This window comes from Prorops nasuta, unplaced genomic scaffold (genome assembly GCF_024137725.1).
Source record: "Prorops nasuta isolate Cenicafe-Biocafe unplaced genomic scaffold, Cenicafe_Pnas_1.2 PNAS00007, whole genome shotgun sequence".
NCBI lineage: Eukaryota > Metazoa > Arthropoda > Insecta > Hymenoptera > Bethylidae > Prorops > Prorops nasuta.
The window spans coordinates 8,025,737-8,041,956 of record NW_027116804.1 but is presented as its reverse complement, the minus strand read 5'-3'; the positions used below and the strand labels follow the sequence as shown (position 1 = coordinate 8,041,956).

At 34.3% G+C, this 16,220-nt stretch overlaps 1 protein-coding gene across 1 annotated transcript; it reads left to right on the top strand.

Moving 5' to 3' along the window:
* Positions 1-11,587: 11,587 nt before the first annotated feature.
* On the top strand, positions 11,588-13,300 carry LOC136775064 (uncharacterized). Its single transcript, XM_066729541.1, has 3 exons — positions 11,588-12,788; positions 12,938-13,000; positions 13,086-13,300. The coding sequence occupies exons 1-3, from the start codon at positions 11,588-11,590 to the stop codon at positions 13,298-13,300; spliced, it is 1,479 nt and encodes a 492-aa protein (XP_066585638.1).
* Positions 13,301-16,220: the final 2,920 nt, after the last annotated feature.

The window sequence follows — 16,220 nt, the reverse complement described above, 5'->3', positions numbered from 1 at the left end:
TTCGCCTTAAAAGAAGTCGGTCGCGCGGGCACCCAGGAGCGTAAAGACTCGGTTGGGCACCCCCCAACTCTCATCCCAGGAGCGTCAAGATTCGCTTGGGCACCGCTCTTTAAGGAATTTAAGGTAAAAGGGGGAGGCCACATTTGTACCCCCCCCCCCCCCCCCACCAAAGGAGTCAGAGGGGGGATACACGCGACAACTATCGGTAGTTAGCGATACCGACAATCATCGATGGAATCTCTCTCCCTCTCTCTCTCTCTCTCTCTCTCTCTTTCTCTCTTTCTCTGCGTCCACTGCTTAACGTAAGAGTGGGCCCACGTGTGTACCCTACGAGTTTAACGTCGGGGGAGGAGGATGCGCATGCGCACAACCGCTCGAGGAGAGGGGGCAATTCCCCTACTTCCCTTGCCCCCGCGGGACCCCGACCCCCTTGTCACCCGGTCATAGAATCCCCTTAGCTACTCTACTGCTTTGCTATCCAAGCTAACGCGACCTGTGAATCCGAGTAACACCGAATCGCATCACAACTCCCGACCAAGCTTGTCTTGACGTGAACCAACAACTTGACTAGAAGTGCGGCTGCAACCAACTCCAACCGAGGTATTGAAGTGGTCTTAATCGACGCGACCTTTGTTTTGGACATTACTAAATGTACCGAAAGATGACCGTTTTCGTCCGTGAGACGTTCGTAAGCGACTGCACCGTAGGCCAGCTCTGAGGCGTCGCAGAATCCGATTAATTCGCGTTTTCTAGTAGTAAGGGATTGTCCAGTCCACCGTGGAATACTCAAAGCCTGTAAGTCGCAGAGCTGCTCATAGCACTTGAGCCACTTGGACTGAATAGGCTCAGGAATCTCTTCATCCCAAGAGAGTTTGAGTAACCAGGTGGATTGCATTAACTGCTTTAAAGTGATGACTATGGGAGAGATCCATCCCAATGGATCAAAGATCTTAGCATTCTCTGATAAGAGGATGCGTTTGGTTAGTACACCAATAGATGAAGGAGAAACACGGAAGCGAAAGCTATCATCCCCGTGATCCCAATATATACCCAAGACTTTACTTGACCCAGCAGGATCCTCAAAGAAAGAGTGCGGCTCGGTAGGTTCAAGCGGGGAAGTCCCCGGTTGATTGAATGCCCATTTGCTCAAGGAGAAGCCCCCTTTGGCTAGTAGAGCGATGAGTTGTTCCCTGACCGAACTGAGTTGTTTTAAGTCATGAGCCCCGAAGAGTAAATCATCTACGTATGTAGAATTTAACAAAACATCTTGCGCGAGAGGGAAGTCAGCCCCGTCCGTGGAAGCTAATTCGCGCAAAACTCGCGAGGATAAGAAAGGTGCCGGTCCCGTACCGTAGGTCACCGTATTGAGTTCGAAAGCCAGAAGCACACCGGAATCAGTCTTCCATAAAATGTTCTGATACTTGCGGTCCTCAAAACGCACAAGAATCTGTCGGAACATTTTAACAACGTCCGTCACGCCAACATATCGAAAGGCACGCCAATTCATTAGGATCCGCGTGATGTCCTGCTGGAGCTTAGGTCCAATGAATAACGTGTCGTTAAGCTATACGCCAGTAGAGGTTTTAGAAGATGCGTTGAATACAACGCGAATCTTTGTTTTCTGGTTCTCGGTCTTAAAAACTGCATGATGAGGCAGAAAGACGCGAAAATCAGAGTTCAAAGGAACAGGAGACATATGTTCTAACAATTAATACTCCTGTAAGAATTGAGAATAACTTTCAGCTAGTTCTGGAGAGGTTTCCAATCGCCGAAGTATTCGTGTTAAGGTTTTCTCTGCTACCCGAGAGGAAGAACCTAAGCTGTGCTTCTCGATGTCAGATCGAAAAGGTAAAGCAACGACAAAACGACCTGAAGAGGTGCGTGATACCGTATTCACAAGATGTTGTTCACAGAGGGAGTCCTCTGTAGACATGGGTTTGACTTCCGGAACTTCTTCCAGTCCCCAGAAGTCGCGAAGAGTTTTTTCTACCTCAAAGCAATGATGCACCGTGACACTATGAGAGCGACCAGTCTTGGGTACGACCGCCGAAACGATCCACCCGAAAATAGTCCGCTGAGCAAGCAACGTATGATCAGGAGAATGCATGTACGGGCCTTCCATCAATGCTGCAAGATAGTCTGCACCAATGAGCACATCAATTGGAGCCCTGATTGAAGCGAAGTTATCAGCCAGATCAATTTCGCTAAGTGCTGGAAAGGACGACGGAGAATAAGTCGGAGGCATATACTGAGTAATCCTGGGTAAGATCAATGCAGTTACGTCCAACGAGACACCGTGTCGTGATAGAGAATGAAGCGTAATCTGTACCTCTGCTCGAACGTTTTGAGCCGAATTCAGAGAGACGCCATGAATGGTCGCGTTGACACGTTTTCGTGATACCCGTAGTTGCTGAGCTAGATTTTCCGAAATAAAGGAAGTTTCGGAGCCCGTGTCAACTAAACCGTGGACTATAATACGAGAACCGTCATGAGCGTCGATTCTGGCAGAAAACGTGGCCAATAGCACTGATCGGGTGTCGGAAACACTAAGATGTGTTGTAGTATTCGAGCTAGAGGGTTCTGGCTCGGAAGAGGAGTTGACCGCGGGGGTAGACCCCCGTGCCTTGCTCCCCCCGGTGCCAGATTTGTCAAAATGCAATAAAGTATGATGCATTTTACTACATTTCCTGCATCGTGACGAAGAAGAACAATTGGAGCAACTATGCCCGGGCCTCAGACAGTTGATGCAAAGATTCTGTGAAAATGCGAACTTTGAACGGGCCTGAGGGGTCAATGCAAGGTAGTCCTTGCACTGATACAAGAGACGGTTACTACCACAATGAGCGCACCCGGTACTATTCACGCTAGTAGCGTGTGACTTCAAGGATCTCCCCGATTCCTTTTTGGAAGTCTTAGGTTTGTTACCTAATGATTGCAAGGAGTTAATATGACGCGTTAGAAACTCAGAGAATTGAATGAACGAGGGATAATCCTTGCTGCTTCCCAGATACATTTCCCAGGCTAAACGAAGGGTGTCATCCAGTTTGTTCTTCAGCGAATGAACAATTATGGGATCCCATTGATCGACGCCGTATCCCATAGTTTTAAGGGCGTTGAGAGCAACCGTAACTGAGTCCCTAACTTCTTTCAGAACCTTAAAATTGTCACCCCGAAGCGTGGGTACTTGCGAGATTTGATCTAAGAACGTATCCGTGATCATCCGATTGTCAGTGTACCGAGCTACCAGAGTGTCCCATGCTATCTCATAGTTCTCGGAAGTGATCGCTAAAGATTTAATGACCGTAGCTGCTTCTCCTTGCAAACAGGATTTTAGATAATGGAACTTGTCCCGACCGGAGACATACACTTAGTCGTGAACAATGGAACGTAACGTCTCATAAAAGTTGTTCCATTCTAAATAATCCCCGGAAAACTTCGGTAAATCAATAACTGGAAGCCTAATGTGGTTTGTTTCGCCTGAAGGTGCAGTGTGACCTGATGACGACATTACCTGATTGGAACGAAGTTCATCTAGATGTCCTAGGATGAATTCTTCCGCGTCACTATGGGCATCAAGGGCCGCTTGATACCAACTATCGGTTACGTACTCCATTTTAGCTAATTCGGCCGGTTTAGTGTGAGTAGTGATCTTAACGTGAGTTTTATGCAACACGTTAAGCCACTTCTCTAAGGCTGCTAGCCTATCCTCCAAGAAGGGAAGGGTGAAATTGTGCACTCCACGCTTCTTGATGTTAACGACCAACCGAACGAATTCATCCCGAATCATGGGCACGTAATTGATTGCTTCTAATAATTCCCCTGAGCTAGCCATTTTGAAACTCTATTCCAGAACAAACCACAATCCAAAACACAGTCCGGAATGCCCACTCAGGAACACTGATGCACTTCGAACGTTTTTTGCAGGATATCTGGCTCGAAGGACCAAAAATTTGTGCGAAACAATGTCCCAAGTTGGCTCCGAACCTATGGTAAGAAGGGAAGGTCTTATTCTAGAATAAAATATTCAAAGCCAAAGATAAGAGGTAAAAGGAGTTTTTATTTAAATAAATAAAATGTACAAAAAATTTTACAATATATTTACAAAAGAACCGCTAGACTAATGATCGACTTTCTAGTGAATTTGCTCTCGTCAACTTCTTGGGAATTTCGGTCTACGAAGATTCCCTAGAACCCCAGAAAACAGAATTCCCCAGAAAGGAACGCGGACTTAGAAGCTCCCGGACTGGGCAATTTTCCCTGGAGTATTCCCCAGTAAAATCCCCAGCCACGGGAGGAAGCGAAATAGGAGAAGTGGTTTTAGGGAAGGGGAAGTCCCCTTACCCCTCGGCCTACTTCTCCTAGAGCTATAGTGGCTCCGAGGCACCCCAACCCCTAGGGTGATTGCTACCCCTCCCGCTACCCGACTCTTTCGAGAGCCCTGGACTTGAGGGTCGGAACACTGGGTCCGAGGTAGTCCTCGGAGGCAGTGTGGAGGGGAAGGAGAGGGTTAACTTCTCCCGGGCAGTCCCCGGAGAAATTTCCCTTAGGAGGGAGGATATTGCCGCAGAGGGGTAGTCCCCTCTTGGTAGGCGGTGGGTGGTTGGGTGATACTTACCAAAGATCTACCCGTCGAGTTCGCCAGTGGAGGCGCTCGTTTGCTGGCCAATGGAGGCGCTGCCGTTGAGGCGTCAAAAGAAGAAGCCGTGGAGGCGTCAAAGATGCTGCTGTTGCTGCGGTCAAGCAGCGGTCGAGCAAGGCTGAGGTGCGTTGGGTCCTTATCAAGGACCCATCTATATAATTCCGCGGCACGAAACTTGCCAGCGAGAGAGCTGCTCGTGGCGCTGGCCACCAAGTGGTCAGGCGCGCAAGCTCTGCCGCGGCCGCGACGCGCCAGGGCCTGTAGACACGCAAGCGCGCCGCGGTGCGAGATAGAGAGAGACAGGTGGAGCGGCTACACGCTGTTGGTCTAGCCGTTTCCTGTGAACGCAATAGAGACAGGGAGATATAGCAAAAATGTGGAATCTACTTCTCAGCATTGTTGCTCCTCCCGATCTCGAACAGGTATAATTTATCAGTTTACGTGGAATTGTCGTCTATTTAGAATGGTCATTGCTGTTTTAGCTTCGAATTTTTAGGTTTCCAGCATAGCATTAGCGAACGTTTCACCGACCCTATGTTAGGAATCAGCAGGAGTACCAACATCAATTTTAATATCAGTAATAGCTTTCCCAAAGTTTTTTTCCTCAATACATCATTTTTATTTTTAAATCAACTTAAAACCTATAGAATTTCATGCCTTAAACATTCAAAATAAAAATATATTTGAGATTTTGTGAACAGAGGGTGTACGTTGGCACTTTTACTTAATCCCGACTGAACAAAGTAATGAACTTAACTGTAGGGTGAGTCCGACCAAAACCTGTAAGGTAAAATTTTACCATGTAGGATTGCCAATTTTTCGAAAATACGTATTCTGATTGGCTTATTCACAGCAAATTGGCAATCCTACATGGTAAAATTTTACCTTACAGGTTTTGGTCGGACTTACCCTTACTAGGCGCTTGCACTTATTTGTTCGGTACTTAGGTATTAAGGAAATTTTAAAATATCTATTAGATAATTCGATTATCCTTCTAGAAAGATGTTACGTTTTAGGTATATGTATATCCGTTATACTTCCTCTAAATTGATTCATAATGAATATATGTTGTTCCTTCCGGTACTCTTCGGACTAGATCTCGTTACGCTAATAAAGCTACCAAAAAATAAGGTAAGTTTTTAATAATAAATTTTGATAAAATAGCTTTATAATAAAGTAAACATTTAGCTTGCAAAAGTCACGGTAATATGACATATTTTTCAGAAATAATAGTCAATCCAAAACAACCGGATAGATCTTATAAGTAGCCATAAAAAAATTTCTATGCAGATTTTTATACAAAACCATATCCCTCGTTAACGTGCATTGTAGATTATCCACAGTCATACAGTTTCATAAATTAAATTACCAATTTTCATTTTTTCATTTATAACAAAAATTATATATGCTGCTGAGCTTAAGCGTGAAATTTGCATGCTAATATTAAGAAATCTTTCAGAAACCAAAACCAAATGTCTAGTGTGATTCTTATATTTATGTTAAATTATAATGATTTTCAGCTACAATGGCTACGGAAGTACAAGTTGACAGTTCAAAAATGTTTGCGTTATACATTGATGGAGAAAACTATAATATTTTAAATATGAAACATACAGATTGCAGTTCTGAAATAAAAAACAAAATTTATTTTACTCACAGTGAGTATTATTATTAAAATTTATTAATGCTTTAATAAAGCGAACAAAATTATATATAATTAAGTAACACATTTATATCGGTTATCTATTTTAAACATATATTGGGTCTACTCTTCACTGCGTTAACTTATAGAACTTACGCAATAATAGTTGCAACTAGTAAAAGATAGCTCTAACTGACTCTTCACATTATTTTATTAGTACAAACTTTAGAATCTAATAATAACAAAATAAAGTATGTTGATCATTGAATAGTTTTCATTGTTAAATGTGTTTAAAAGCAATGAAATTAAACTACGCCTTTTGCTTTTTTATTTCTTTTCATTACTATAGCTCATGGTATAGGTGGTATTGTATATTGAATGCATGTTTATGTTTAATCTTAAAATTTCGAAATAAAATACTAATGCTTTTAAAATACTGCAATTTAGATTCATTGTGATCAAAATGATTAAATTTGTTGTTCTTGCTTAAATTCAATTTAAAATTTGATTTTTTTCTGTTTTATCATTGTTTGTTTCAAAATGCATTGTTTTAATTTTCTATGGGTAAATGGTCTTAAAAAAAATATTGTTTATAACATTTTATAATAAATACGTTTCTTGATCCTTTGATAGAAAGGTACATTTCTATGTTTAACAGATTGTTAAATATCATAAGTTGTATTTCCCCAAAAGTTTCGCTACTTACCAATATTATATATGTATAGAGAATCAGAGTTCATTATATAATTACTTAATTTGAGTAAATACTGATATATATTTACTTTAATGCCAGATTTATACATAAATGTATATATAATTTTGTTCACTAAGACAGTTTATTAGAACATACTATAAATAATTTGTAATATACATAGTGTCTTAAAAGTTTTGGATTACCTAAGTATCTCAGTAATAAATCACTTCAGTACATAATTGTAAAGTACTTTTTGCTGATATGAAATATACGTCTGTTATGATAGTATTAAGTTAATCTGGAGCAAATTATTGAAGGTTATATAAAAATAGACTTTTGCTTAAATGAAGTCATAATGTTCATTATAGTACTCCTGTAGTTTAAAGAAATTTCTTGAATAACTTTCATTTTATCAATTTTCCTAATTGATCACTACATATGTTTTTCAATTCGAAATTATAAGTAAGCCAGCAATTTTAAGTAAGTAGAGTAGTAATCATGCTAAATGCTTCAGTTAGCTAAATATATACATATGTGCAATATCAATTCAAAATGTCTAAAGAACAACAGACTGAAATGATAAATTTTAAAAATGTATTGCGAAACACTTAAAATGAACTACATGAGTATGCAATAAAAAAATAGGGAGGCCATTTAAAAATATTTTGTGAAGGCCTCTATTAAATTAGTAAAAGTTAATAACATATTTCTATTTTGTGTCTATCTTGCTTTAAATCCTATAACTCCCACCTTAAATTAATTTCTGCATTTTATATATATTATTTTTTAATTTTCGAGATATTAAGAAAGTTGAAACAGAAATCTTATACATGTAACTATAGTGTGATAAATTTAATTATTCCCTTTGCGCAGTACTGAAATTTAGCACAGAACTGATGAAGTAATGTTAGCTGAATGATCAATGAATAAATTTCCAACAATGTACTATGTAGTCGCTCAGTTTTGCTAACTAGAATGTTTTGGATATTTTCGATATACAAGGAAATGTTTCTTTTTATTTATAAATGTAGTCTTAATGCAGAAAATATTACAGGGAACATATTATTGAATTAGAGGATTTCTGCTATAAGATCAATCTCATAACCTCCTTTTAGCTGGACATTGCTGGAACCCGTTGTGGTTCAATATAATAATTAAATTAGCAAATATTACATTATTAGTAACTTTTGAAAGCAGAGCTTTCTTTAAATAAAATGATAATTTTAAGCATTTTGGAAATAAGTATTTTTGACAATACAATCCACATATGTAAACATCACAAAAAATATTCGAATATTTGTATTTTCATTAGAATTTTAATTCAGACACTTCAGTGTGAAATAATAAAAAGAATTTTATTAGATTGTTAATTAACTGAGCGTTTACATACATATAATAATCAGGTAATGAGAACACAAAATTTTGAATTAAAGACAGTAGTGTCATTTGATATTACGGACGTTTTTATCTCTAAATCATCTGAAATGTTTGATATTGTTTCATTCTTACAAATTCAGTAACCTCCAATAAATAATTACTTTATATTTTGTAAAATCTTAACCTTTTCAGACGAATACAAAATTATATCCAGTATTTTAAAAAATATGAAATATAATTTACCAAAAGTGAAATTGAATCCAATAAGAGCTGATAAGATGAAATATATAAGAGCAGGTAATACGAAACAGCAAATTTTTCATTTTTGTTTCACAATAATGACACAAATAATTAATTAAAAGTCAATGTTTCAAAATGAGTTTTCCGTAATAAATTATCACTTTTTCACATTGTTCATTATAAGGAAAAGGTTTAAATAGCTTATCTGAAAATATTTTTATAAAACTACACTGAGATTGAAAAATTGGACTGATAATATTATATATGCATTTTTAACGAATCTTAGCCTTAAAAGAGCGAAAAATAACTGGCATTATTAAATCATTTTTCATATTATATCCATTTGTAATTTACAATGCTTTGTTCAATAAAGAATTATACTTAAAATATTATTACTAAAATATTAAATGTTTAAATTTTTCTAAAATGTTTTAATCTGTTAACGGGACATTCTTTTTCAACACCATCTAACCATTTTTATAGGTTATTTGCACCCATATTGAATTTTATGACCAAAAACTGTACAAAAAAGTCCAAAAAATCTCTTGTGAATTTTATTTAATATTACACAACTAAAACTTTATATAATTCTAATATTTAAAACTCAATTCTCTAACTGTTTTTTAGTATAAATCAGGTAGGGGAATAAATTCATTTTAATGTATTGAAAACATTATGCACCAAATGACCCACGTGTTTTATTTGCAGGTCAATGGCAAAGTGTTTATTGTAAATTATATTCTAGTTCTCGCTCAGATACACCATGCCGAATTGATGATATCTTCTTATTTAAGTTAACTTCATTTCTTCTCCTCTCATTTCTCTAACCAATACTATGGTCTAAAGGGGTGAAAAAAGTATGAAGTGAAGTTAACTAAAATGGGTACAAAATAATTTAGCACAGTGTCCATAATGTTTTGATTATGCATCGTGAAAATCACGAATCTTTTTATTTTTACATTACAGTATGAAATTATGGTACAGATTTATGATGTTGTTGCTAGGTTTCTAATAAATTTGATTAGTTTGTTGGTTTTTCTGCTGTTTTATCTTCATCAGAAGATGACCAAAAATTTGTTATTCATGAAAAAAATGATTTAAATGCTTCAGAGCAAGAAAATATCATAGAATTGGCGTGCCGTGAGCCTATCACATTCATTGACTTTCCAGCAAGTAAGAATTAATCCTTACTTTTGTTTTAATATGTTGGTTTTTTACCTATTTCAGTGCATATTTAATTTTACGTTTTCACTTTTAGGAGAAATTCAGGAGCCTTTCAATTATTAAACGGATAAATTCATCTATAAACAATATCCCCGTAAAATCTTATCTGAAGGTAAACCTTATACGCTTGAGTATTAATGGTTACTATGTAGTAAACTTATATTATATTATAGGTGAAATAATGATATCCAATACCATTGAAAATATTTGTTCAAATACTTCAGAGCAAGAACATATTGTAGATTTGGCAACGTGTGAGTCAACCACATTCAATGACTATCCAGAAGGTAAAATGCAATCCTCTATGTAAAATAGCATTTGAATTTTACTACTACAATGCACGAGAGAATCATATTATAATTATTTTAGGGGAAATGAGACTAAATGGTACTAATGACAATAATAACAATCCTCATTTTCAAGATGCTTCAGTATTACTGATAATCGATTGTAATTCATTCGATCTAAAAACATTAAATATTGTATCGTCTACGCCTTTTAAGCCTTGTATAATAAGTGATATTATTCTTCCATTACCAAAACAGATAAATGGTAAATACAAATACACAATATTATAAACCAAATTGACTAAATTTTTCATATTTATATTTGTTTTTGTTTGCAGTAAAGCAATTCACAACCAATATTCAGGATGGTAAAACTAGGGCAATTCCTCGTGGTGAGAATTAACATAACGTAATATATTTAAAAAGAATATTTATATCATATAGGCTGCACTGTAAAAATTGTTGAGAGAATGAAAAATTTTTCAATATTTATGAAATGGCATACTATCAAAAAGTATAGTTAAAATTGGCTTACTATTTTAAATTGCATAATAATTTCAAAATTTGTAAAGTATTATAAGAATTATGTAAAATTAGGCACTTTATTATCCTATATAAAATTTAGCATCCAAATAATATAACATCATAAGTAGATTTTTAAGTGACTCTATAAGCTTTAAACTTATAAAAACAAAAACCATTTTGTTTTTCAGATCAATCGAATGAGGAAAATGATGTAAATAGTAACCACGACAGTGATAAAGATTATATGTACCTTCAGATAAAAGTGCTCGCTCAAAAGAAAGTTTACTAAATGTTAGAGATAAAACTATCGAGAAAAGCGCAGACTCATGTGGTATGAACATATCTTTAAGTGACAAGTTAGTTGGTACTGCTATTCGCAATGCTGAAAAAATTCCTGTGGAATGCCATAGTGAAGGAACGAGAAAAAATTGTTGTCTATATTGCAGCAAATTTTATTCAAAATTAGCTAGACATCTAGAAACTAAACATCTATGGAACCTGATGTTAATCGTTTTTCTATTCTCCCTAAAAACAGTCGTGAAAGAAAAAGTATTATAAATGAAATTAGGAAAAAAGGAAACTTTGTTCAAAACACAACTGCAAGTATAGAAACATGTAAGTTTGTAGTGAGCAGAAGACCAAATGTTAATAAACCAAAAAATGCGGACAACTATATTCCATGCCCATAGTGCAAATCGTTTCTGGTTAAAACGACATTTCATATTCACGTAAGACAATGTAGTGGACGTAATAGTAAAAACAGTCATACGATGAAAGTCCTAGGCCGCAGATTAATTCCTAATTGTCATGATAAAGCATCGAGAACTTTGAAATATAAAGTTTTTTTTCCGCCTTTGCGTCAAGACATAGTCACATCGATTATTAGAAATGATGAATTTATTATAATTTATGGAAACCATCTGTGCAATAAATACAAGCACTCTTCTCATCATTTTAAAATGATTCGATCGCACCTACGACTCCTTGCACGTTGCTTCTTAACAATAAAATCATTGCGTACCGAAATTGAAAGCCTTTCATGTATGTTTAATCCAATATATTACGATTCGTTTATACAATCTGTTAATATAATTGGAAGATATGATAACGAAAGAGAACTGTATCTTTCACCCAAAACTGCCTCTACATTAGGTACACTGATATCAGATGTTGGATTGATTTATATATCCGAATGTATTAAAAATAAACATTTAGATAAGCAAAGAGATGCAGAAAACTTTTTAAAAGTAAAAAAATCTAATTATACATCTGAAATAAACAAAACTGTGATCGAATCACAATCGATGTTTCGCAGACATAAAAAAATTATTCTTCCATCAAAAGAGGATATTAAGAAGCTGACTGATTATTTAGTGGAAAGACAATCGAAAGCTTTGAAAATATTGAAAAATAGATTTTCATATGACGCTTGGCACTCTTTAGCAGAGGCTACATTAACTTCTATCCAACTTTTCAATAGACGTCGGCCAGGAGAGCTGGAAAGAATAATAATCGATGATTTTAATAATTACGAGCGAATTAATAAAAAAACATATTCAGAACTATATGATAAATTGAGTGAAAAAGCCAAAAATGTAGCGAACCGTTATGTTAGATTTCTGATTAGAGGTAAGCTAGGACGTACAGTGGCAGTTCTCTTAGATCCTGTTATGCTTGAAAGTATTGAAACAATACTTAAATATCGAAAAGAAGCACGAGTACACAAAAAAAATAAATATGTATTTGGACTACCCGGTCATGACAATATGATTGAAAAACATTTGAACGCCTGTCATTTAATGAGAAAATTTGCTTACGATTGTAAACCTAAAAATCCTGAAACTCTCAGAGCTACGGAATTAAGGAAACACATTGCGACAACGTGTATCTCTTTAAATTTAAATTCCAATGAAGTGACGGATTTAACAAATTTCATGGGACATCATGAAAAAATTCATATGCAACACTACAGGCAGCCATTGGTGTCAAAAGATATATTGGCTATTTCAAAATTACTACAAATAGCTCAAGGTGTCGATGAAGGTGATGATGAAAGAATAGATAATAACCATGATTCTACTGCCAGCACTGAAATGTTAAATGAAAATGATGATAGCTCAGTAAATATTGAAGCCTTGGCAAGAAATAATTTAAGTCCTGGTATGTATAGAAGAACGAATAAAATAAATTAATATCTGAAAAGTTTATTCAATTTTAAATATATTTTTTGGAAATAATAATTATACATAACATTACAAAATTAAATTTGTATTAATATTAATTTTAATTGTTTTACTTACACTTCTTAGAAAGAAGCGATGTTGAAAATCCACAGTATGAAAATCGATCTAATACAGGCAGTCAATGTAACGGTAAGCTTATATATTCTTCTGTTAATATATTTTCATGATAAATGCAGTTTTAATTGAATTACAAATAAACATGTTCTAATTAAAGACTCCAGAGTAAAGAAGAGAGCTAGGAGTACGTGGACAGAAGAATCAAAGAATGCTGTAATAGCTGCTTTTGGTAAATCTTTGAACAAGGGAAGCCAAATGCCTCATAGCAGGGAAATTCAAGAGCTTATAATTTCAACGCCATGCTTGCAGCAGAGAAATGTAGCTCAAATAAGAACTTGGCTACATTTACAAAGGAATAAGTTTCATATTTAAAGTTTTTATTTTATGTTATTTTCATTTACAATTATATAAATATTTGGACTACCAAGATTTTTCAAAGAGATAAGACTTATAGCGTTGTTCATTAGAGGATTTATGTAAGAGATGGGATATATACCTTAGTACAATTGTAAGACTGCATATGGCTATGTGTTTAGTGTAAATATATTCTTAATGTAAAAGCATTATTTTAAGGATTATGGATAGAGAAAGGCATTCTATAGTATTTTCTTGTCCAGTAATTAGGCAAACAGATTTAAAGTAACCGTAAATGATATAACTATTAAAATTGAGGCTTCGATTGATTTCCATTCTAAAATTTTAATACGAAGCAGTAACGAATTTCATATGCTTTAAAACAAATTTTCAACAAAAATTACAGCTACATTGCTACTATCTTTGTATTTCATAGCTTTGTTATGGCAGTGTAAATAGTTAAAGTCTTTATGCGGCAGTGCTGATTTGCTTATGTAATATTAACAATACTTACACATAAGTGAGCAAAGTGAAGAAAGATAACGGAAGGTATACTTAAACTAAAAATAATGAAGTACCTTTAGAGTAGTAAATGGAGATATTCTTTGAAATCAATTCTATAATTTTAACTCGATTCAAAAAGATGTAGGCTTAAGTATCATTCGTGGATGTTATTAGTTTTATTTAACAATTAAAGACTGGTAGTTCGCTATATTTTTAGTACATTAAGTATATTTCTTATTTTTACATTTCCTAGTCCTGTTATAGCAGTGTGAATGTTTAAACATGCTATATTATAGTGTTAATTCGCTCATATTATATACAAAAAACCTTGTAGTAAGTGGCCAAAAATATGAAAGTTAACAAAAGATATCTAAGAAGAAAATATTTAAGGACGTTTAGAGCAGCAAATAGAAATACTCTTTGAATTCATTTTCAACTTAATTCTAAGTAATCTAGGATATAGACTTAAATATCATTTGTGGCTGTTATTGGTTTTATTTAATTAATATAGAGATTGATAGTCCAGTTTATTTTTAGTATATTAAATACATTTTCTATCTTCACAGTTCGTTGTACTATTATGGCAATGCGAATATTTAAATATGTTATAATAGTGATAAAACTTGGTTGTGATATACAATTAAAATATCTTGTGTATAAGAGGTTAAAATGAAAAAAAGCTAACAAAAGATATCTGAAAAGAACATATTCAAGAATATTTTTAAGACAGCAAATAGAGATATACATTTTAAAATTATATTTGTTATTGCAACTTCATTCAAAAAGATATAGATATAACATTAATTTTGGCTGTTATTGTCTTGTCTTAAAAATGCTAATAATCCAGTATTATTTATTATATTAAGAAATTCTTTCTATCCCAGGCAGCAAAGTATCGTCATAATGACGTTATAAAAACGCCGCTTTAATGACCTAAGTGACGTCATTTTTGTATCTAATTAACGTTTTCATGACGTTTTTCTGACTTTATAAGTCAAGACAAAAGACGTCATGCGTATAGCAGATATTTGACGTTATTTTTACATCCATTTCGAGACTTGTATAAAGTTTAAAATACGTCTTTTTGACTTTGATAACGTTTAAAAGACGTTTTTATGACGTTCAATATGAATATTCATCTATAGGATATATATACATATATATTTGTTTAAAGCTAGTAGAAAATATAATTCTCTGTGAGGTGTCATATGTTTTATTAGCGCTCAAATATATGTATATTTCTGACGTTGGTGTGAAAAATAGGCTTCTGTAATTTGAACTTTCAGTAAAATATAATTAAAAAACTAGGTTAAATGAATGAGAAAATTTATTACAATCAAATATTTTTTAAAGTTTTCTCTATACGCTTAACTAAAATATATAATGATTACAATATTATTATGAGGTAGCATGAAGAAGTGGAAAACATACAAAACTATTTGATAGTCTATTAGAAGGCAATAGAAGACATTTACTATTTATATCTGATAGATACCAGATATTCAACTCTGTTAAGTCTTTTACTATGAATATATTAAGAATACTCGACTCGATTGGATAATTATAGAAGTTATTGTATGTCATAAACTCTCTGCCGAGTATTACCGTATTATTATTTGAAGTGACAATAATATTTTCAATTTGAACAACTGTGTTAATCGTAGAAATAAAAAAACAATCTAAAGATTTATACATTTTTCTGCAATAAGATACTTTTTCATATACCAATTTCTTAAATTGTTTGAAAATATCAAGTCTGTTCAAAGTAGGGCCAGCTACATGTTCAAAATAATGAATATTACCTCGATTGTTTAAAGAATCAACAGTTATAATAAATTGATTTTGTTCACTTAATCTACGATAAACCTGTGCCAATGGGTTTGTTGGAGATTTAACTAGACGTTGTAATTGACCAAGAAAGTTTTCGAAAGGAAAACAGGAAAACTCATCGAGAGGTCCATAATTTTTAACGTCTTCGTGTAAATGACATAACATATGAACATTATAAACCAGAAATTCTTTACCATATATCTTTTTCGAGTGAGTAACAAATATTTTCAAAAGATAGCCTGCAAAGTCAGCTCCAAACTTTAATATGTGCTTTTTTGATGAAAGAATTGTAATTGCACAGCGCAATAAAAGAAAATGTTCATATACTGCTATATCTAATTGATCTTCCAATATAACAGGACCAAGATATATTAAGAAAGTTCTTAATTCAGTTGCCTTCCAATAAGACAATTCTGATAATTGCCTTGGCCTTCTATTAAACTCTAAGGGGATGTATTGCCTTGCCTGTAATAGCTTATCAGAAATGATTTTAACTATATTACTATGTAAACGAATAGTTAACTTTCCTGATATCCAATTTTCTAACAGCCTTTTCATAACACCTATACAAACGCAATGCATGTAGTCAATAGGAAACAACGAA